Below are 24175 nucleotides of genomic sequence, written 5' to 3' on the forward strand. Positions count from 1 at the left end.
GAAAAGCCTCTTCGTTTTCTCTTTTATTTGCAAGTGATTCCTTTTGTTTTACTTTCCGCATCTAATTGACGACTCCCTTGTGTCCTTATCTTGTGACCTACAACCAACTCAGTATTACCATACGAAAGCAGATACAAAGGGAATGGGGGTGAATGTCAACTATTTGTCACACTGTATGAAAGCTGCCCTACGGAGATCTGGGAGCATTGCTGGACACCTCTCTTTGAGGGTGCACGTAGTTGCTCCTTCTTGCAAGAATAAATGTCCGATGTGTTTGATTTTGAACCAAGCCTCCGAGTAATTTTTCTAACAATGGAAAAAAACAGAGTGCAGCTCTTCCTCTGGCTTGTTTAAAGTCATGATGCTGTTCCCAGACTCATCCAAGCGACATGAAATTGCAGGCGACATAAGATTATATATATATATATTGAGACAAGATGATAGACATAAACTATTGACTTTTTATTTTGATTTCATGACTTTTCAAAGATGTGAAAATCACGACCATTCCCAAGGTTTCATCCAATCAGAAAGCAACGTTTTGGACAAATTAAAATTCTGACCTGATGACGGTGAATAGTGAAATTCATAAATGTTTGTGAAGGTTCATGGCAGTCCATCACCAGTGAGACAGTTAACTCAAAATAAAAAAAATATCAGCCTCACTGTGGCTCTAGAAGAAAAGTCATGGTGACACCAAAGACAATAGACTTCATCCTGTGGGGGCTGCAGATGTCCGTAGCAGATTTCATGGCAGTTCATCAAATAGTTGTGATATTTCAGTCTGGACCAAAGTGGTAGATTGACTGACAGAATGTCTGCAGAGGAGGCAGATACAAGCAGATATAGAGACAGAGAGCACGCCTAGTGTGTTGCAACCTCGAGTCCTTTCGCCCAGAACAGCAGCGTCTCAGAGGACAGCCACCCCAACCAACCGTTCACTGACACCAGCCACGCTGCCAGCTGGCAGCCTCCCTGTACAGCTGTGCCAAGGACACCAACACACAGCATACAATGATGAACAGGGAAACACACTCTGGGGAAAAGAGTACACTGAAGAGGCAAACTATTAATCTCTTAAGGAGATGACTTTATTCCCTTTTTATGGTTCTTCAGAGCACAACAATGTTACAAAGTGTGCTTCTTCAAAAAAATAGCAAAAGATCTAACTCCGTTTTTCACACTCAGCTGGGAAAAAAAAAAATACTCAGTTGCCTATATTTTGCTCGTAGTTCAGTAGGGGGCTGAAATTCCAGTTATTGGTGCCATCCTTCAAATGCTGGGCTTTTATGTATTGCTGGGGGGCACGAGGCGGTGAACTCCACCGGGGTTATGGAGCTTTTCTCATACAAAGGGTACACAGGTCGAAGGGTGCAGCATATCATCAACACTGCCAGAGTTCTCGGTACAATTCCCTGCTTGGATAAATGGGCGGGGCATGATCATGGCATGGAGTTAGTAGGTTCATCATCCTCTGTGCAGGCTCAATGGCCACTGTATTAGTGGCGCAACACAAATGCACTTCACCAAAACAGTAAAGCAAAAGAGGATCTTGCAGAATGTAGAGATGAGAGTAGGTGAGGAGCAGCAGTGTGCACGAGCAGGGCTGTGCACGCGTAGATGTCTTTGTTTGGCTGTGCATGCTGCAGTGGGGCTGAAACTGCCTGCATGTGCCTGTTTGTAATGAGGGAGAGGATCTACATGCACGGTCATTAACCTACTGTCTAACAGCCTGCAACGCCCACTTCTCTCATTAAGTGTGTCATGCCCTATCATGTCCTTGTTCTTCAGGACCACAAAAGCAGGAAGGATTGAGCATGAAAGCAACGACAATTTTTTTTTGTTGTTATATTCATATGGGGTTTACTAAGAATTGCATGTATTGCTTCATACTATAAATGTGTCAGTTTGTAGAAGATCTTGACAATAATACTTCAAACAACAAGGTGTGCCCTACAGCCGACAGCACACGGAGTCGGCGGGGTCGTGAATCCGGACATACCTCAGCTGCTCTCCGGTGACGAGCACCTCGGCCAGCCGCTCCAGTTCTGCAGCCTTCTTCTGCATGGTGTTCCCGATCCCGTCCATCTCCCTGCTGACACAAGGGGCACACACCAGGGGTGGTTTTGTGGCCAAACAGCCACACACACACAAAGACATCACTCTGCACTGGGGAAATGCATGATCAGCCTTATATTTTGAGTAAAAATGTGCACCAGTAGCTTTTTTTTTTTTTTTTTAGCTGGCAAACATACAGAAAGAATAGAGACTGCACTGAAAAACAAAAGGCATGCAGGCATCCACGCGGTAATGATCTCAGAGGATAAACAATACACTGGCACCTCGAGTTTTTGGGTGTTTTTTTTTTTTTGCTTACCTTTCAAGCACCATGGAGAGCAAAAAGAAGAGTTGGTCAATTATTCCTTTGATGAATCAGGAAGACGATTGTTCCATCCCAGGGGACATATGCACCAACACACGGGAGTCAGAAGTGACAGAAGTCCGGGCAGCGCCTCAGTGCGCCAGCAGCCCCATCGGAAACCGTCCACATTCAATTTCTCGAAAACCTCCACGGAATGTCTCTTCACATGCTCATTAATGCAGCAGTCTTTGTGTGAATCCCCCCCATTGATCTGGCGCTCTTCGGTTGCACAGGTTTGGAGAAAACAGCACTCTCCCGTTCACCTGCTGGGTTTGTTTGTCACCGACACACCACCACACGGGCTGAGCGCACGTTTCCACCACGGTGCAAGCCAGAGCCTATCTCAGAGCAGCCCCCGCATTGGGAGGACTCTGCTGTCGTCACTGGGGGAGTTAACCGGAGGGGCGGGGTTACAGAGGCGCGTGGGTGCGCTCGATTCATGTACCGCCTGCCTCTGGGAGGAACGAGCGGTGGGACTGGTGGGACATTAAGATGTGCTTATAGCAGTAATTAATTATGGAATAGAGTGTCTACAATTTTTAACTTTACCTTTTTTTTTTATATGTAAAGCAGGCAGGGTAATTTGTAACTGTCAACCATCAATGTCAAGCTTTTCTGAACAGACTGAAGTCTAAATTGTGTTGATAATCTTGTTAACTCCAAGAAGGGGACGTTTCCACCTTATTTAGCTCTATAAGTATAGAATATAAAAATATTTGTAATGTAACTATATAACTGGGAAGGTGAGATTGACTGTTTTCCTTCTTGCTGCCCACCTTTCAATCTATTTTGGATCAAATGAGAACAAGTTTCCACCCACTGAGGCTATGAGGCTGATTTTTTTTTTTCTTTCAAAACTGCTTAAATGTGATCATTTAGAGTGGCCTTTTATTTACACAATGTGAATTAATTCCTGACTCCTGACTGAATCTACTCTGAGAAAAACAAAATAGGATTTTCTCAGTGACAATTCACCTCCACAAATATTACATCTGTCCCACAATGCAAATGTTGTGCCAAGTCTGCATCATATAGTTAAATAAGATGGAAATTAAATGACCTATACAAAAGAAAGACACAACACTTTAAAGTAAAAACAATACAAATCGAAAGGGTGCAACGTCCAATAATAAAAAAATTAAAAAAAAACACTACATTAAACAATACTGGCCATATTTGTGATATAAAACTTTATTCCTTGTAGCCAAAAAAAGTCTAACTCAACTATCAATTCCCTTGTGATTGTGATTTTAATACTCCTAATTGACTCCCATATATTGATTACAAAATCATAACAACAATGGACATCCAATGATCCTCCCAACATGTGAGCAGGCTGTAGCTGCACAAATACAAGAGCACAGACATGCAGGCTGCCTACATGTGTTGCTCAATGTGTCAAACATGTAAAATTAGTTGAAACATGTCCAGAGAGAAGAGTGTTATCTCTGTGTTAGACCAGCTAATCTTATGCAAACAAAGTAATCCTTTTCTCAACCTAAAATCATGCTTTTAGAGAGTAATCGATACCCAACGAAACAAACTGCATACAGTAGGCCTATTAGTCTAACACCATTCAGATCAATGCAGTTAAAAGCAGAACAGCACAGGATTTTAATATACAAGACAACTCTGAATTTAATGTCACTATTCTGTGGAGTCTGTGAACATAAAACCAGCGCTTCCACCCAGGACAGATGAAGTCATCATTGGCTACACAACTGTGTGTGTGTGTGTGTGTGTGTGTGTGTGTGTGTGTGTGTGTGTGTGTGTGTGTGTGTGTGTGTGTGTGTGTGTGTGTGTGTGTGTGTGTGTGTGTGTGTGTGTGTGTGTGTGTGTGTGTGTTTTGTATTCTGCAGACTAATGGTATTTTTGGTGAATATTCTCAGTGAGTAGCTATCGTTTGAATATTATGACCCGAAAACCTACTGTGTGTTGAAGTGAAAAAGAACCCCAAAAAAATCCACAGATGAAAGCTTAAAAAAAAAACTCTTCCTCTTAATTCACCTATCCTTCTGGTTTCATCACTTAGATTTTCCTACAATAGTGATGGCTTAGTATTTGTTTGTTTTTTTTAAATTGCTCTTTAATCTGTCAAGGATCGCCGGTGCAAACTCTAGGCATTTAGTTGACTGAGAGTACCACCTACTGTAAAAGTCTGTCTGTAACAGTGTGGCTCTAGCCGACCCATCGAGCATTTTATGGTCCGACAGCGACACCTGCTGGCTAAAGAGGGCATTACAATAACCCAAAGGAGGTGGATTATTATCAGGACATTTATTCGCCCTGGCAAAGGACTGTTGAGCTGTTGCTACTAACCACGAAATCATTCACAACGTGACATTTGACTGTTGAAAAATTCGGGATTTTTTTTTTTATTTTTTCAATGTTCAATATGAGTGCTAATTGATCTGGGTTCGTGCTAAGGGATTATAATGTAGCCTCCGATTTTCTACAAATGAACAGATATATTCTTACAGCTGCTATACTAACCAGACTGTAATTAAAACTTCTTTTATTCGACGCAAGAAAGAGACATCGAAACCACAGGGCTACCGTAGTGTAATCATGTTTTTCTTACTTCCGCATTCTTAGGTGTCGTCCGCTGGGCCAGTGGCGCAATGGATAACGCGTCTGACTACGGATCAGAAGATTCTAGGTTCGACTCCTGGCTGGCTCGATCTTTTTTTTTTTAATTGGTTTAACTAATAAGTCATAAATAATGACTATCGACACGTAATAAAATGTGTAAACTTTCAAATTAACAGAAATTACGTGTTCGGTTTTAGTGTAACCTTGTACTTCGTTGAACTGTATCATATCCCACACTCACGCTACACCGAGTTAGTTTGATCATTTATACGCGCGTACTGGTTCGGTGCGGTGGCCTTTATCAAGAAAGCTCATTATGAATCAACCGGGTGGCGTTTCAAGTTGACCGTGATCTTTCTTGATCATACATTCCACATTAAATTCTACTTAACAGACCCAAAGTGTCAACAGTAGTTTAGGTGAAATTTAGCACTAGTCTAACAAACTATGAAGAGACCAGCGGCCTCCAGGTTACACACTTCAGTTGTATCATATTTCCAATCGGCGTTGCAAATGTCCTCACGTCATATTGAGCTGTCTCCACGATAGGAAATCCCCCCCCGTGAAGTAAATGTTTGGACTGTCTTTAGACGTATAACGTCTTAAAATGTACGATAATCTCGTGTTAACACGTTATTTCTTAACGCCAATACGTTTTAAAGGGGAAACCCAAAATACAATGAAAATATTAAAACAATTTTTTTTTTACATAGCTGCAGTTTAACAAAGTTTAAATTCACACGTATATGTTTATTTTAAGTGTAGCAGGTGCTTAGTCTGAAATCAAAATGTAAATCTAACATTAACTGAATAATTTCATGTGTGCGAATAGCCACAGTAGATAAGTAGATCATCTCCGGACAAACAAGACCACAGATATCACCCCACTTCATGTCAATGAAAACTTGGAAAGGTCAGCTTTTTTTTTGCGTTTGCTCGCAATCAACGCGGCATAAAAAAAACAAAAAACTATCAACAATATATCAATGTAAATAACGTTGTAAATATGTTAACGTGCCACTAAACTAAGGATTTAATGGTCTGGCTGAATACATGATGTTAAATAAATTCGTAAAGAATACATTCCTGGATTAAAAATAGATCAAGAATAAAATGAAAAGATGGTCTATTGCATTGCATTTATTAAATATTTTCCTTTCAACAGTCATACAGCACATATGTATATGTTTGCTCTTTGTCTTAATCTATAGTTGGCTATGAAATAAGGACTTCAAATAACAAGCCATTTAAGTTAGTAAAATGGAGACAAGACAGGAATAACATTTGGATGGCGAAGGCAGGCGACCAAAACCATTCTTCAAACTGCAAATCAAATTGGTTAAGGGGGTTTTTTGCACCAGAGTTAAACTGCAACAAAGGTAACAACGGTAGTTGATTATAGGCCCACAATATCTTTTTCAAATATACGTTTGCGAATGTAACAAAATATGTGGATCTACGTGCCAAATACCAACATTTTCAATTTCAATGGTGCACGTGTGACTCAAACATCTATTGCCAAGTGCTGAGAACAGACTGCATGTGACGAATAACGTCTCTTTATTCACCACAGAACAGAACGAGAGGCTCCCTGGAGGCTACTGACGTCGTTCCATGTTGAAATGAGGTGGCTGCGATCAGAAGTTATTATTCGATGTAATTCGCGGTGCACTGTTTGCATGTAGAAAATGACCAGGTTGGCTGTGGGCGGGTGAACATCGTGGTCTTTCACATGTGGCCCGTGTTATCTCATCCCCCAACATGGCCACTGGTGACCTGGTTGAGAGAATAAATTAAGTTTCTACAGTGGTAACCGATTCAAATGGGACAGGGAAGACATTTCTGTTATTCTGTGACTTTTCAGAAAAATATTCAATAAAAGACACCTTGTATGTCTCTTGTATAAATACACACCAGATGTTATTACTGCATGTAGACACTATTGTATATTTTCCATTGTGGTGGAAAAACAGACATGCAGAATATTCTGTGAAGCCTCAACTTCACATGATTTGGTGTAATATGACTGAGCCATGATTCAACAACTTGGTTATCGAGCTGGCACGTGATCCTCTCTCTCTCTCTCTCTCTCTCTCTGAGCGAAGCATTAGGTACCTGTGATTTGTGCCACACTCCACAGCTGTCTTTACATCATTTGTGTACATTATTATACTTACTAAAACTTTTGGGCAGATGATTCGTGAATCAACTTTTAAGTTGCAAGTTCACAGCAGAAGAGTCAACGTGAAGTTGAAGGCACACGGTATCTAAGATGAGGAGGCAATAAGATATTTACACAGCCAAAGCAACTGATATTTACATGAAAAAAAAATAATCATATGGCAAAACTTCCACAAAGTCAGTCTGCAACGCTTCATCGTTTTCAAAGTAGGGCTTTGGTGTATCACGATACTTCATTACTGGGTCATACCCACGTCAAGGTTTTGCATAAACGAAACTTCATTAACATTCCTGTCAAAATGCACATCGAACTAGTAGGATGCGAGGCATTAAATCAAACAACCCTCTACAACAAGAATTGTGAACATCCACTCCTGCTGTCCAGGTTTTGACAGTTGCTCCTGAGATCCACCAGGTGTCTCCCGCCACCCGCAGCACTATCAGTAGGAGACGGCTGCAACTGAAGAGGAGCTGCCAGGCTGGATGTGCTTAAGGTGGCAGGAGTGGCACAGCAGGTGGCCGTTCAGAGGGTAACAGCGGTGACCCTCCTCGTCGTTCAGCTCCTTTTCACAGTCCTGAACAACACAGAGCAGGAGACGCATCCATTGAATGAGCTTGGACAGAGAGAACGGAGGATAGCGGGTCTGATTTTGACCTCATTTCTGAACACTGAAACACTAGTCAGCAATTATTAATAAGTGGTTGGCAAGCGGTTCCTTTACGTGCTGTATGGGCTACAGTTTCTAGAAAGAAATGTGTTGAGAAAGACACAATGTGAAGATGCTGTTCTTTGAACAACTTGAAAGATATATTCGGATGTAACGGCAGCTACTCGACCTCACAGATCGCTGATTATATTTTGAAGGTGTGAAAAAACAGGAGCTTTCAATCAGACTTTGGCAAAGCAAAGAAGAGGCACTTGAGTAAAATGAGATGTTGATGATGAGGCGTCGCGTACCTGCTCTACTCAGCACCGCATAATTACCAAGACTGTAATTAAGATCAGGGATCTACTCATTTTAATTTCTCTTAATGAGCTATTCAGAGGGTCCGTGGCTCAGAGCCAGTAAACACAAGTTTTGCGAGACGTGTTTTCACTCACCTCGCAGTGATAACATTCCACATGATAGTCTTTGTCCATGGAAACAACTCGAATGGTTTCATCAGACCCCTGGAAAGAAATTCAGACAGACAAACGCAACTGAAGCCAATCTCGCCAGCAGACACTCTTATTCTGTTCAACTTGTCAGTCTGACAAAAGCTTCAAAAGATCGATAAAAAGCGTGAGGACATTGATGAAAGCCAAGAGTTGAATTGTCTGCACTTTATACCGCTCCTCTACATTACAACCTCGGAGCACAAGCGCCTGGTAATCATCTTTCTGAGCGTCGACCCTCTCTGTGGCTTCATTATCAGTGGAGTAATTTATTGTTGAAAGACTAGAACTTGCAGTCAAATCTAATTTTGGACATTTCTTTACTTTAGCCAGCCACACTGTGTGTGAATCATATTTCTCCCGTCTCTCCACATCAAACAGCAGCTCGCAGATATTAGGCCTCACATTGTCTTAACCTGTTATTTAGTGGGAAATATAGCTATATTGAACTTTCTGCTATTTGTGCAGATAAATTGTGTGTTTAGGTCATAACGGAGTTAACATGAGCAGACAAGGATTTATAATCTGTAGAGTTATTGATGATTAAAAGGTCCACAGGCGAAGGTGGACAACTTAAAGATGTAATGAAGGCATCAGGCTGATCATGTCTGGCATTTTAACAGGGACTGACCCTAAAACACACCGATACAATATTCACAGTATGACACCTCTTGTGAATTTGAGCAAGTTCACAAGAGGGTTAATTCTTTTCCAGGGTCAAGATCAAATCAAATACATCAATTTATATTCATATTGTTGTGTATATTTAGCTTAATATTGTAGTTTCATTTAACAAACATTTCCCAGGAAATTAAGAAACTCTGCATTTATCTGCAATAACACCCAAACTAAGCGTTGGTCCCTGCAACCTTTGGGAGTATTTTATGTTTATAACCTACTTATTGGTCACTGAATATTTCAAATTACAGTCAACGGTCAACCGAGAAGAAAAGCATTTGAGGTTGGTCACCATAGAAGCAAAAAAAATCATTTTAAACTGTCAATTTTGCTTTTTAACCAACGGGAGCACCTTTGCGGGGTGAAGGTGTTGAACATGAACGACCCTCGATTCAAGCCTGGCAAGTGTCTTTTTTTGCACGTCATTCCCCGTCTGTCTGACTATATACGTAAAAGTGTATTGTGCTACATATAAAAGCATATCCACATGTTAATACAGTTTTAGGCTTTCAGAATCTTGTGATTAAAAAGCTTCATCCCACTGAGTGAAATGATTCTTTAGGGTTCTCTTTGAACAAAATCAGACTAATGTTAAAAACGTGTTATGGTTGTCTTAATTGATTTAGACATACGAGATGTGAACCACAGTGCACTGGCATGAGAATCTTGTGTCGGCTAATATTTCCTTACGATCTAAATGAAGAGGCTAAAATGCAGGCTGATGGTGTCTTACCTCTGAGGGCAGGATGGGCTGGTTACAGGCTGCACATTTAGGCGCCAGCACCCTGGGAGAGTGACATAGGAAGAGAAAGATTGTTTAATGAGGGCGAGTGGAATAAATGTGAGCTGAATCCAAATTCACTCTCTTCAAAGCCTGTAAAGGTTACATTTCATCTGTGGTTTCCATCCCTCGACCTTTAAACCAGCAGAGCCTCTCCTCTCTCTCTCCTCTCTCTGACTAGGTTTGTAGACCCTGATTCAACTCGGAAGACGGCAGGTTAGCAGATGTGCTGGCTTTCCTTCACACACGTGTTTCCCCGAATCCAGCAGAAAAATAAAAAGGCAAAACTGAATTCATTATTTCCACACACATGGCTGGCACCTGGATGTCTGAGGAGGTAAACAAAGGGGCTCTCAGTGTGGATGGTGATGACTGTGGCTAAAAGTCAAACACACACACACGCTCTATGCACAACAAGGTTTGTCTCATTTAAATCGGCGTAGAGAACGTGTGGAGGATACCAGGCGCTGATTGGCCACATGCTCGGCTGTGCGGTACATGCTGTTCCAGCAGAGAGAAGAACGGCTGGAACTGCGGGCGGAAGTTTTACAGGTGCTGCTGCTGATAATTCAAACCTTTCTTTAAGCAGTTAACGGGCGCAAAATACATTTTCCTCAAAACACACAAAACCTTGATGTCAGGAGTCCTTTATTTGTCCTCGCGGAGTACGTTACTGTCAAATTTGGACAGGGGCAGCCACGGCCGCATGCCTCTCTTCACACCTCTGACTGGACAGTGATCTTTTCGCCCTCCCCCTCCCTCTTCTTTCATGCCAGACCAAACTTCTCGTGTGTCTGCCACACGTGGCCGAGAGAAACTCACTCAACCTGCGCAGGCGTTCTCAACCTGATCCCGCAGCAGCAGAGGAAAGTTAAGCGGCTCTGCTGTGATTTTCTGTTTCCAGTGTCACGTTAAACCAATTTAACACGGATAAATCCAGGTCGTGCACCCGTGCTCCTCTGCTTCGTAACAAGCGGCGCTCACCTGTGGTAGTCTTTGACACAGTAGATCTTATTTTCAGTGTCCACGGTGAAGGGCACTCCATCAAGGCTCTCGTTACAGATGACGCAGCGGAAACAGCCGGGGTGGTACGACTTCCCGAGGGCCTGCAGGATCTGTAGAGGAAAAATGAGTGAAGACCATTCATTTCCCTCCGGTACTACTATTTTACGTTTCTTTACAATTTATATCCAAAAGAATGAAAATAGTAACTGTTCCTAAAAGAATCGTGCTTTTACTAGATGAATGTTTAATGATCCCTGTGGGTTTATTGAGATGTCACCCCAGAATAGAACAAAGCTAAGAGTAAGTGCTCCTCAGCATAATATAAGAAGTAATCAAGCCTACTAAATAAATTGGAGAGAAAACTACAGCAATTAACTAAAAAGTCAGCAGATGATACATCGCATGTTATATACAGTACGGAAACAACTCCTTCACTTTGTCTGCTGGATGGAGAACATGTGCAGACTCGTGTCAACAAGAATTCTTCACTTCCTGACTTGTGATGACATCATGAGCATCTGTCATTTTTGTTTTTACCCACAAGCCTGTTTGTGTGTGTGTGTGTGTGTGTGTGTGTGTGTGTGTGTGTGTGTGTGTGTGTGTGTGTGTGTGTGTGTGTGTGCGCGTGCGCGTGTGTGTGTGAGAGAGAGAGAGAGACAGAGATGCAGAGCCAACTCTTCCTCCTTATCCTTTATCCAGATGTGCTCACAGAGAGCTCATTTAGGGTGAAGTAACTGCTGAGATCACCTGGCTCGCACACAAACACAAATGCACAAAAAGCATACAAAAGTCCAGTCAGCTGGAGAGAGGTAACAACAGACACTTACCATGTCCATGATCAGATGTCCACATGCGTTGCACTTGTCAGCAGACTGTTGGAAACCAGAGTACTACAGCAGAGGACGGACGACAGTGATGTCATTGGAATGTGGCCATTTAACGGACGACTGAAAATTTCTGACTCTCTTCCCGTCTGAGCGCTCAAAAACTCCAACATTTTTCCTAAGCACAATCCAAAGGCGTTTGTGTGGTTTAGCATGTGTAGTTAAACTAAAACAGTTTTTTTTTTATAACCATTGAAAGGCACTCCTTCCCCGCTGTAAGACCAGCATCTCTACAGTCTGTGATAACAAAAACAGCTTGCGCTTTAAGTGCGAGGCATTTGCCACAAAATACATTCAAACTTATTTAAAGTCAGCATGCTATACTAAGACGTTTAAACCTTCTGTTCACACACACACTGTATTTGAATCAGTATTATTTGCTGTTAAGTACGAGCATCGTCAGCGAGGAAAGACCGCACGAGCAGGCCTGGAATTTCAGCACACGTAATTAACAGTGTATACCGGGAGCAAAGCCAGAGCAAATTTATTTCAGCGTAAATTTTGATTTTAATTGAGCAGCAAAGAGCTCTAAGTGGAAGGCCGATTAGAAGAGGTTTTATACGGAGAGGGCTACTGGCCTAAACATCCACACAGAGACTGAAAGACTGAATACAAGAAGGAGTCTGGAAAATACTTTTCATATGAAAAATGAAAAATTTTACCCCGGGGTTTAAATTGTGTTTGATAGAAGTCCTATGATTATGTATTTCATTGTGATGATGATGATTATACATTCTCTAATTTTGCAAAGCATCAGATGCCAAGTCGGATATTTTCTTTTTATGTTGAAGGCTGATGGTGTCAGCGATACCCTACAAATAGCAATTTAAAGGATCAAAAGTTTACCCCTAGTTTATCAGAAATACAGACATTTATGTCTGAATTAAAATGGATGAAAGCGTTGGATGAAAGTGAATGCAGCAAGTTTAAAAAGGTACTGTCTGGTATCTGTTGACTAAACCTAATGGCTCATTGAAGTCCCAATAAAGGTTACAAGACCACATACCCCAGTTGAGGTAGACTAAACATTGATTGCTTATTGACTACTCACCAGGAAGTCCTCTTCACAGAAAACCTTCCCTCCGACATAGTAGAAAGCCTTTCCTCTCAGCCTTCGACCTGCAGGAACACACAAAAGTCTATTCGTATCATTTCACACCAGTGACTCTCAAAAACACACTGCCAGGAAGAAAAAAAAACTATAAATGTTTTCCATTATTGAAATGTGAAAATAAGTAGGTTAAAGCAGGCAAGAAAAGGTAAGTCAATGACAGAAGGTTTAAACGTCTTAGTGGAAAATCTCGCATGAGCCCCGATCTCAAAAAATAGTTACAGCACTAATGCATGAACCGTGGTGATTAATTACAGTCATTGGAAGGTAATGGGCCCTCTTGCAATATTCATTATATCCTGCTGAATTCCAAGCAGATAAATCAAATAAGCGGATCTATGGTGAACTGGTAGCTTAATATAATAATGCTGTCTGCAGCAAGGCAAGGAGCACATGTGGATCAAACACGTGTGAGGAAAATGCTTGTTAAATCCAATTACTGGACAGGTGCAACAGATTAATCTCTCTGCTCCATAGGATTTCATGGCAACCACAGGCCAAGGTCTGCAACGACCCGCCATTCTTCTTCTTCTTTGGTCCTCTTAGTGTCTTTCCACATGCTGGGAATGCTTCCTGTCTGTCTGTCTGTGTTCAGTCTGGATCTGCCTTCTTATAGAGAAACACACACACACACACACACACACACACACACACACACACACACACACACACACACACACACACACACCAAACCTTCTTGCTCACTTCACATAGCTATTCTTGCCCAGGTCCCACAGGAAGAAGGAACATTCCCCACATTTTCTGAGCGGGAGGGGTGAGGGAGTGCGGAGGGGGGGACAGCAGGGGAGAGGAGGGACTAACCTTAGTGAACAGCAGCCCTGTTTATCTCCCAGGCTCATCTCACACTCTGTTTACCTGATATTTGTATCCAGACTACTACTCCCAGTCTCTGTCTCAAGAGAGAGCAAGAGAGAGATCAAATATCATATTTCATCCCTAACATATAGATCAACCTACCCATAAATCAGTGCAATCAACCTACAAAGTGAAGAAAATGACTATTTTAAACCCAAAAGGAAGAACAGAAGCTCTGCCCAACAGGCTCCCTCTTCTAAAACCCTCACTACTGTCTTTAACTGACTAACAATTAATCAAAAGTCATAATTTGACTATTTGGAAGAGTCAAAGAAAACCATAGACTCTGCTGTTTTTCAGCAATGAGCATGAATTATATGAAGAAGAGAAAAGGGAAAAACATTAAAAATTAAACCTCGTGATTTCTCTTTTTCAAATCAATGGAACATTAAATTGTCCTAACAAATTATTCACAATTATATTATTTTACTTTAACAGAATAATAATGATCATGCAGCAACCGAAGCCTGGCCAAGGTTAAAAAAAAAAAAAAAGAAGAGACAAGTCATTGTGATCAGGCCAGAGTGTGGAGCTGGCTTTGGGTAATTACTGACAGACAGTCTTGGAACTGTGTCCCTAAAGGAAGGAGGGAAGGATAAAGGGGATGAAAGTGAGTTATGGGCCATTCCTCTTCTTCACATTCTAGTCTTTTTTCTAATGAGTCAGAGAGGGAAGGCTCCGGGCTTTGCGGAAAGATAAGGGCTTAATTAAAGTCAGGAGTCAGGGCTGACGTTTGAAAAGGACCAGAAAGAACTGTGACTATTGTGCTTTCATAAAAATGTAAAATACCTGAGGGACAGAACAAAACACAGGGCCATTTTCTAATTAAACCATTCTATGAATTCCCTTACGTAATCCCATTCAGAAAATAAGCAGTTCACAATGACCCTGCCAGGACTTTCTAATCAAGCCTTAACCCCATTCTTTCTTGTGAGTAAATTACTCAAATGAGACATCTCCGCAAAAGAGCTCTTTTTTATGAACCAATTTCAAACTCGTAGATTGATTACTCCGAGATTCAATCTCACCTTAAAGTTCCCATACTGTACACTTTTCAGCCATTTTATTTTTAGTCTTGATATTCGTAAGAAGATATTTTTGTGGTTTTCAAGTACCATGCATCTTTCATCTCGTCGCTTCAGCTGCTATCTGGAACTGTACTGAAAACAGACTGTGTTTGTGCCTCGGTGAAAGGATATCAATGATCCTCTCTTCTGATTTTCCGAGTGGCCACGCCCAGGCTAACCACAGGTTTTCTTTGATCTTGTAGCTTTGCTAGATCCACAACAGAATGACGAGTATTTTATCCACATTAATGGTTGGACAAGGTGGACATATGACATGAGCATGCGTTTGTGACATCACAAACCTATTGAAGTCCAAACGGCATCGTTGCTAAATACAGGCTGGTAGCATTTCTCTATTAACTGAGTGTTTTAACAGTTGCACAATATTTATACAGCACCAAGACTAATCTAAAAAGAAACAAAAAACTGACTTTTTACAATACAGGACCTTTAAGTCACTCCCTGTCCTGCTAAAGACATCATTGTACGTTAAATTGACAAAGAAAAACAGCATTTTTAAGAATTCTTTCTGCAAGTCTACATGCATTTATCTGACTGTGAGCAGCACCTGGAATGTTTGTTTGGTCTGACAATCTACCCAGCAGATGTTGACATACCAGTGGATTCAGGACTAATCAGATCATTGCTTGTACTCTCAACTCTCAGAGCCTGCGGACTGCCTGGGATATCAGGCTGATATTAAGAAAGTAGAATCTGTGTATCACAGTTCTTACTTGCCCTCCTGCCGCGTGTGGCCGGGCAATGGTTTTCTTTACGTTTTGAACATTTCCACAGTTGACAATGTGGGGCTCAATGTCCAACTGGAACAGGAACTGGAACAGGATTGTGCCTTTAAAATGTTTGTACACGGTAAATGATTGACTTGGAGGGGAGCCCCTCCCTGCAGCAAAGCGCTGAATCCCAAACACGCAGCCTGAGCTCTGATAGCCACCAGGAATGTCCTCCTGCCTCTCGGTCACCTTGGGGGAACTGGACAGACTGAGAGCATGGGAGGAATTTCTGGTCATGAAAATGTATGAATCCCAACAAGAGCAACAATTGTTGTGACATTGATATGAAAGTAGTGAGTATTGTCTGGTTTACTGTGTGGGTACAAATATAATACATATATGCATGTTCATGTGTCAATGTTCCCCCGGCATGCCGGCTGTGTGTGGTGGGTGGTGTGCTCCCATTGAACGGTCTCCCTATCCAGTACTCCCGTCTCTTTGCAGCCAGCTGACATAACAGCACCTACTGTCCTCCTCCTGCAGCTCGACCTACTGAGCACCCCCCCCCCATGCCTGCATTCCTCCCCAGATGAGATGCTTTTCCATGAGGCCACTCACAGCGAACACGACACTAATGCCCTCACATGGAGCAAGCTATGAGAGGTATGTGGTGTGTAAACTCTCTCCCTCCACTTTAGACATCAGCTTCACTTGGAGCCACAATATGTCTCCTTTTTTTTTTTTTTTTCATCTCTCACATTCACAGGGCGGAGGGGAAAGAAAAACAGAGATCTTCATCACGCATATGAGTGCGTAACCAGCAAGGTCAAAGGTGCTGCAGAATAATGGACCAGAGAAAGGGTCACCGCAGTGCCACAAATACTCCACATACCCACGATCTGATAATTGGGACAGAGTTTTTAATTGGTTGGAGCAGAGAGCCAGGGAGGCGCGCTGCCATCCAGGCATGAAGCTACAGGCCAGTCATATATCAGATGGTGCAGCCAAGGTCATGAACCTCTACTCATGTCTGGCAGGACTTAATTGGTCAGGTAAACTATATAAACTGTATAAACAGACCAAGTAAACAAAAACAAAAAAAACGCGGCCAGTGCAGCTTTTAATGATCGGGCCACTGAAACAGGTCACAGCAACAGATCCACACATCAGAAAGTTAACTTTTGAACAGTGGAGACTTTACCTAACCTTACCTTTATGATTTTTAATGCTAGAAGAACATTTCATGGGTTATGGTTAACTGTTCTAACGTGTAATTTATTTAAGCTCATTAAATGTAAAAATAAAAAAAATTGTGTGTTTGAGATTGATGTTAAAGTACTTTTAAACAAACGGGGCGGGTAGCCAACAAGCTCTGTAGGCTACAAGCCATTCTGGTTTTTGCTTCCTCAGAAGTCCCACAAATTGCACATCTTTCTCAAGCATGGTTATGGTTTTAATGTTCAGTGATTTTCTGTCTCAGGACAAGACTCAAATACCCTCCGAGTATTAATCTAAAACTTCTTTTATTGACTGAATTAGGTGGACAAATATTCTTGCTCTGTGTGTCTGTGTGGGCTGGAGGAGTGACTGGCACACCCAGAAACCAAACACCATCAGAAGAGGACAGTAATCCCTGAATAACTGTGTGTTTTTGCTTGAGGCAGTGAATGACTGAAGAAGACAGGACCACTTCTATTCAAGAGCACAGGGTCTTTGGCAGCCGATTAGTCAGGAGGTGATATGAGCTTTATGTGCAGAGAGAAGTGTACAAATGGGAGCAAAAGTCATTTAGTGAAGGTGTGTGTGTGTGTGTGTGTGTGTGTGTGTGTGTGTGTGTGTGTGTGTGTGTGTGTGTGTGTGTGTGTGTGTGTGTGTGTACTCACTACAGGCACTACAGGTGAAGCAGTTGTCATGGTAAAGGCTCCCCATCGCCTGGCAGGCCTGGTTGGCTCCATACACTTCTTTATTACACTTCACACAGAGTCCTGGAACACAAGACGGCATCGTTTAAGAACATTTATACGGTTCAGTTCAATTCTTGAAAGTAGGCCACATCAACACACATCAAATTAAATTTCAATGCAAATAAAACGGTTACTTCAATACCCACACACTAGGTTGCACTATTAGTTTATGGAGAGAGGCAATATAGCTTCACAGAAGTCAGGAAGTCAGTTTAGTGAGCTCTATCAATGAAAGAGGAAATATCCATATCTGCTTATTTGACTTGGCTCAGAGACTCTGAGGTCTGTTAATAAAGACGCTGATAAAAATCACACACAGTGAGTGTGGCTTGATATGAGGATACAGGAGTCTACTTAATATTAATCCAAACACTCATTCTTTCCAAAATAGATTTGATTGAAATTGCAGAGAAAATGTTAAAAGCAGGAAACAGGAAAAGAAACCACATGAAAGCAACAGTTTTCTCTCTCCTGTGCGTTGGGTGAAGATTACTAGTTCAGGCCTCTCACAGAGCAAATCACATGAGAGCATGCCAGGCAGCTTACATAATCTCTCCTTTGATTTTGGACAGCTCCTGAGGAACACAAGGTTTCTCGTGTGATCAATATGCAAATATTTTTTTTTATCTAGAGCTGCTTAGGGATGCAATGCTTTCCACAAACCTGACATCAATCCTCTTTTATCATCACCACCTCCCTACCATTCTCAATTTCTCCCTCTGCATGACATGCTGCCATATGACAACAGACATATGGACTGGCTGGCACCGCTGAGCCCAAAGGGTCGTCAAATAAATGAATCAGACACTACGATATAACCACCCAATCATAAAGTATGATGTTAAAACAGAAGGGGCAATGACATTTACGGAGGATGAAAGCAAGCCCTTGAGTTTCTCTTTTACTCTGAGGATGTGTGTGTACGAGGTTATTTGTGTGTGCGCGTGTGTTTTTATAGAAAAACTCCCTGGAGACTGAGGAATAGAGCTCAACAGAAGAGAGCAGCCCGGCCCAGTTTCTCCTCAAACACTCACAAAGAAACTTCTGTTTTCACTGTATCCAGCACGCATCACACAGCTGCCTCCTCCGAAAACACACAGTTGTATTTAATAACCTTCTTCAAATGTTTCTCCTCAGTAATACAATATAGAGCCGGGCTATATATAATTCAACTGTGCCCCTCCTAATGCCACCACAGACAACACATCATCAGGGGCCCAGACGGCTGGAAAGAAGATTTAGAGGAGATAATAGAGGGATATTAATAGAAAGCAAAGAATGTTGCTCTTCTGTAAAGCTATTTTGTTGACATGAAAACATAATAAAAGTAGTTAAGGCCCCAAACTACTGAAAAGGACATTTTTCTTCTTTTTTTTCATTTTAAGTTTTGCATTGCATGCACCAACAGAAAAAAAAAATGCTATAAAACTCCACATTTTCGTAGTGACCTCCTCACCAGTTGGGCCACTACAAATCTGCTTTTGGCCACAGTCCCATATTCCAAAACGGTAATTATTCAGGGGACCAACTGGCTTCTACTAGGGGGAAGGGAAGCAAAACATGCAGCCAAACCCCTTCCACCCTCCACCTTCCACCCTCCACCTCCCAATCCCACCCTCCACCTCCCAATCCCACCCCTCACCTTTCCCAGCTGTCAAAACTCTCAGTAGTAGGCTGCTTGCTGGCAACTGACAGAAAACTAAATTTTAGTCACACACTGTTGGCAGCTTGTGTTATCACTACAATTAGAACCAAGATTCTTGACTCATGTGTCATCTAGCAGCTGATAAAACCTTCACTTTAATAATAAATAAATAAATAAATAATAATAAAATAATTAATGCTTTAATAAAAGCAAAAATATGTACATCATCTAATGTGCTGAAATGTGGGGAAAGCATTTAACCTTTTGTGTCCGACGCATCCCCAGCTGTTTACCCGTTACTTTTAGCTTTATGAATCCATTCTTTCAATATTTCAACAGAGTATCCATTGATTTTAGGGAAGTATTTCCACTATTTCTGGTACCTTATTTCAAATCGTTATCCATAACATTGAGGTAACTTCTTTTTCATGTAATCTCTTTGGAAAAATGGCTTTAAGGTGTTTCAAATTGAGGTTGATAGGAGGTGTGTGCTCTACAGTCTGCCAATTATAGCTTGCATCTTGTGGCAGCAGTACTTGGTGTGTTATTGCTTAGCCAATTAGCCGCAAGTATGTGCATTTCTAAGTATAATTTCAAAGGACTGAGCAATGAAAGAGAGCTATAAATTTTAAATTGCATCTATAAACACATCCACCACCGGGCTATACCTTTGAAAGTCGCAAAAATGTGTATGCGTATGAAATGCACCGCTGGTCATCTATCAATAGACAAAAACACACAGATATGAGCATGAGAGGATATCACACACACACACACACACACACACACACACACACACACACACACACACACACACACACACACACACACACACACACACACACACAAATTGACCTCCAAAAGCCCACCAGAGCAGAAGCCAAGAATCCCTGGGAAGACTTAAGACGAAGCTTTCCAATCAACAGCCAGATGGGATAAATTAATCCTCCATCTTAACACAACACTAAATGTTCCATGTGTGTGTGTGTGTGTGTGTGTGTGTGTGTGTGTGTGTGTGTGTGTGTGTGTGTGTGTGTGTGTGTGTGTGTGTGTGTGTGTGTGTGTGAGAGCCACAGGATGTCCCACCACTTCTCCCTTCTCCAGTGAACTTGTCTATAAAGCTCACATCCTCTCAGGCTCTTGTGGCCAAAGACAGAGAGGCATCCACAAACTTCTCCCTTAAATCTCCCTGTTTTTACTACTCATCCATTCAGCTGCACAGCAGGAAACTCGTCTGAGACACCCGTCCCCTTTGTATCTAAAAGACCTAATTTCTAAAATTCCTCGCTCTCTTCCTTCAGACATTCCTCGTGTTCCCTTGGTGCAGCCATTTGGCACTGAACTCATTTTCCCAGAACCTCCAGTTGCAGATATGCCAATGAGCACAATGCACAAATGGGAAATCTGATGGACCCAGCCCTGAGGTATGGACACAGCTCAGTGGACCGGGTAAATACCACGGCTGCACTGGCAGAAGCTTTCTGCACACAAAGACATTTCATCTTCCAAAAACGTAAGAATACTCAAACACTGGCGAGATCATCATTAGTCAAAACTCCCAGAAATGGCTTAAAAGTCTTTCTTATATTGTTTTGTGTAGGATTATGAAGGTCTTTTATGAAGACATTGAAGTGTAGGAAACTTGCCTACACAGGTTTTTTTCTGGCATGAAAGCATGACTCAGATGATGAGCCGTGGTCTGGTGGGAAACTCCATATACGAACTATGTGTGGGCGGTGTGGGAAAATAAATAGATTTAGTGTATTCATTTAAAAGGCTCGTGGTGGCGGTGATGTATGGCAGAGCATCTTCCCGTACACTTTAAATTACAATTGTGACATTGCAGCAGGAAATTCCTCCAGAGAGGAGGCAAGGGTGGGTTACACGTGTCCGTGTGTGTGTGTGTGTGTGTGTGTTTAATGGGGTGTTTTTTAGCCTCCAATATCATATCACCCATCTCACACTCTTGCCCTCCCCACTTATCTTTCCTTCTTAAAGCGAAACATCCCATTTTCAATGAATGGCTTTGGCAAACACTTGAGGACCCGTGTCTTGCCCATTTACTAAATCTGTAACAACAGCATGTCGGCGATCTCAATGCCAAGCATCTGTTTTTCAAAGTTGCATTAATTTCCTGACAATGCTCCCATAGTCCACATAGAGCAGCTAAAGTGCTACAAGCACCGATTTGAGCAATAGAAAAGCAGAATATTCTGCTGATGACGGACATTCCTCTCCACCCCTGCCCACCTCTGCAGGCACAGAGAAACGCTTGTTCCTCATTTGCCCCCCCCCCCCCCCCCCCAAAAAAAAGAGTAGAGCAATGTCCAAACACAGATCTGTGGTAATGGCATAATTTCAACATGGGAATCACAAACTTAATGCCGCACAGATCTGACTGCAGTGACCAAGCTCTAATTTTGGAGTCAACAAAGTTGCCTCTTAAGTCGTCATTTCAATCTCAGAACAGATAAGAGATCAACATTCTTTTGGGTCTGTGGCCACCTTTTACTGCCAGAGGGTTTGTTATGGGCAGACAATGAATCATTTAAATAAAAGACATAACACTTTTTTTTTTTTTAAAAGCATTCTGTCTGAATTCTTCTTAGGAAAGTAAGAGAGGCCTCCTATAGCATCTGCCTAAAAAGTTTAACTATTGGATCAGTGAAGGCCATGAATGTCATCAAAGACATCAGACAGCTGGGATGCACTCCTGTTAAAGCCACAGAAAAGGAAAACGCAGATGTGTCTGTGTGCGAGGGAAACCAGAAGAAAGAGGAAAAAGGGGGACAGTTTCAATGCATGAGCATGTGTAAATATGAAATCAAAAACAAGTGCATTTATGTTCTAAACTGTGACTGGATGCTTCTGTCATTCATTCAAGAGAACCTCCCTTGTCGATGCTGGGAATCAGAGGTCTTACCAAAGTAGTCAGCCTTTGGTTGAGCATCCATCTCCTTTTCCAGCCGCTTAGTGAGGGCTTCTAACTTTATTTCAGCGGATGATGGCCCCTGTTCAGGCGGCTGCGAGAGGAGAGACCGAGAGGGTAGCTGGACAGGTTTAGAGGAGCGCAGGACTTCAGCTTCAACACTAGTGGGTATTTGGCTCTGACGTTGACCCTGGCTGATGCTTTTGGACACGCTGCCTGGGATCAAGGCAGCGGGTGTCACCGGGGCTTTGGGTTGAGGCGTTTCAGAAGATGCAGCTAGGACAAAAGAAACTGGAACAGGACCATTATGGCTGGCAGAGGGTTTTGAAGTTGGAGATAGTGGCACATAATGGGCTGCAGGCTGGGTGGAGGCCTGCTGCACATGGAAGTCAGCTCCTCCTGTGAAGGCGCTCAGAGGCAGGGCAGGGATCAGATCTGGTTTAGCAGGGCCAGACGGATCGGCAGTCCACCCCCTGGCTGGCCCAGCAGAGGAGGGGGGACTCCGGCTGACAGAAGAAGTGACAGGGGTGGACGGGAGGCTGCTGCTCCCTGATCCAAACAAAGATAGGGACGGCTGGCTCTCTCTGGATGGGGCCCAGGCAGCCGGCTGGCTGACAGGGTGACGAGCATGCGTGGGCGCGCTGTGACCGGCGTTTCCAGCGCTGGGCGGAGAAGGGGTGTTGTGCTGGTATGAATGCGGCTCCTTATTATCGTAATTGTTTGCCCTGCCGGCTGGAAGTTCAGACTGGTGGTGTTTCTGGCCGTCAGGCTGTGCGTACTGACTCCCAGCCGCGGTGCTCGGCACTGGGCCAGAGAGTATCGGGGGCTTCGCTGCCGCTTCACTCGGCTGTCTGTAACTGTTGATGGGCGGCCTGTCTTTGGTGTAATGTGTGCTATTGTGGCCGCCATTCATTTTAATGGCCTGGTTGGTCTTTGCCATCTCCTCCTGGTGTTTCTGCATGTGTATTTTAGTCATTTTAGAAGCAAAAACTTTTCTCGTCTCCTCAAAGTCGGGGTTATTTCCCGCATCCCGCCTCATCCGAAATAAACCATCTCTGGATGCTTCATACATATTAAGGTCCTCGATAAACTTACTCGCCTCTAGTCCCAAATCCTCGTATTTATCCATTCTGGAAAAAAGAAAACGTTTTATGTCTGCTTCAATGAAGAAAAATGAACTATTCAGAAGATAGTTAAATCACAAAAAGTGAGACTTTCAGAGTGAATGATCAACTTCACGTTAAAGTCCAGCAGCTCGCAGTCTTGACAGAAGACAATGGTCCAGACCCAGGATTAAACTTTTCTCCCTTACGTCCAACTTTACCGTCCAGTTAAAATCTCCAGCGCTGAACAACAAAACAAAGTTTGAACTTCGACGTCCTCCTCGATGAAAGCGGTCCGTCCGTCCGTCCGGTTCAGCACTGCCCCGGACAAGCCGCCGTCTGTGTGGCTATAAAAGTGAACAGATCCCAGATCCGATACCCTGGACGACCCTGCAAACTACTGCCCCCTCCTCCTCCTCCTGCGTTACAGTCCCAGCGGGAAACCTTCATTCAAAACGCCGTCCTCTGCACTCCTGACGAGGGAAACAAAACAAAAAAAGTACTTTAAAGTAGTTCAAACATCTCTTATTGTCGCTACGTTTGACCGGTAAAAGTCTTCGACCGTGGAGCAGCACGGAGCCGTACGTGGCCACCGGTCGGCAGTTGGGACTGAAAACAGGGAACAGTTTGTTTTTAAAGGCGCAGTGCTCTCCTCAAGTACAAGTCACCGCGCTCATTACTCACAGTGTTATATATATATATAGATATATATAACTCACTGGCCCGTATCTTGTTTTATAATGGCGGAATCTGTGGGCAGATATCCTTTCTGTTTACTGGCCTTTACATCTTGTGTCATCTTTTTTTTTTTTAAATATGACTAAGTGTTTTGAGGCACACCCAAAAAAAAAAAAAAAATCAGCATTTTCTTTTCGCTTCATAAGAAACAAACAAACACTGTTTAAAAACAAGCCCCACTAACTTTGCTTATACTGTATTCCAGTACTTTTATTATTGTAGCCATTTTTTTTGTCGGGACCTCAACCTCTCAAAGGTCTGGTATCCCGTTTCATGTGGGCTACTTCCGTTACTTCCACAGGTTAGGAGGTC

At 42.6% G+C, this 24175-nt stretch overlaps 2 protein-coding genes and 1 non-coding gene across 4 annotated transcripts in view; 1 reads left to right on the forward strand and 2 right to left on the reverse strand.

Moving 5' to 3' along the window:
- The window catches only part of deptor (DEP domain containing MTOR-interacting protein), a 35684-nt gene extending 32943 nt beyond the window's left edge, over positions 1-2741 (reverse strand). Inside the window, exons 1-2 of one of the 2 annotated variants that reach the window (XM_069693248.1) lie at positions 2378-2741; positions 2003-2092 (exon numbers count right to left, since the gene is read on the reverse strand). In XM_069693248.1, the coding sequence (XP_069549349.1) occupies positions 2003-2092; positions 2378-2391 (104 nt within the window). In that variant the 5' untranslated portion in view covers positions 2392-2741. Of the gene's footprint in view, positions 1-2002; positions 2096-2377 lie in introns of both variants that reach the window. The other variant, XM_069693247.1, reaches the window with a different exon arrangement.
- Positions 2742-5029: 2288 nt separating this feature from the next.
- trnar-acg (transfer RNA arginine (anticodon ACG)) lies at positions 5030-5102 on the forward strand. The gene has a single exon. It is a non-coding gene; the product is annotated as a tRNA-Arg (tRNA).
- A 1036-nt stretch (positions 5103-6138) lies between these two features.
- Positions 6139-23793, reverse strand: LOC138617894 (Wilms tumor protein 1-interacting protein-like). Its single transcript, XM_069693242.1, has 8 exons — positions 22017-23793; positions 17368-17469; positions 12751-12818; positions 11643-11705; positions 10795-10925; positions 9763-9814; positions 8298-8366; positions 6139-7770 (listed from the first exon to the last, which is right to left on the reverse strand). The coding sequence occupies exons 1-8, from the start codon at positions 23149-23151 to the stop codon at positions 7636-7638; spliced, it is 1755 nt and encodes a 584-aa protein (XP_069549343.1). The 5' UTR covers positions 23152-23793; the 3' UTR covers positions 6139-7635.
- Between the last annotated feature and the right edge of the window lie 382 nt (positions 23794-24175).

This window comes from Brachyistius frenatus, unplaced genomic scaffold (genome assembly GCF_029030835.1).
Source record: "Brachyistius frenatus isolate BFR_SWC_R1_liver_20210118 unplaced genomic scaffold, ASM2903083v1 Contig_14, whole genome shotgun sequence".
Lineage (NCBI taxonomy): Eukaryota > Metazoa > Chordata > Actinopteri > Embiotocidae > Brachyistius > Brachyistius frenatus.

Bases quoted from the DNA above. Each gene is read 5' to 3' on its own strand.
- LOC138617894 (XM_069693242.1), bottom strand. From the start codon at position 23,151: ATGGATAAATACGAGGATTTGGGACTAGAGGCGAGTAAGTTTATCGAG. The intron at 11,706-12,750 runs GTGAGTAGTCAA...CCTCTGCTGTAG, and splicing joins TCTGTGAAGAGGACTTCCTG to TACTCTGGTTTCCAACAGTC. The intron at 9,815-10,794 runs GTGAGCGCCGCT...TCACTCTCCCAG, and splicing joins TGTGTCAAAGACTACCACAG to GGTGCTGGCGCCTAAATGTG.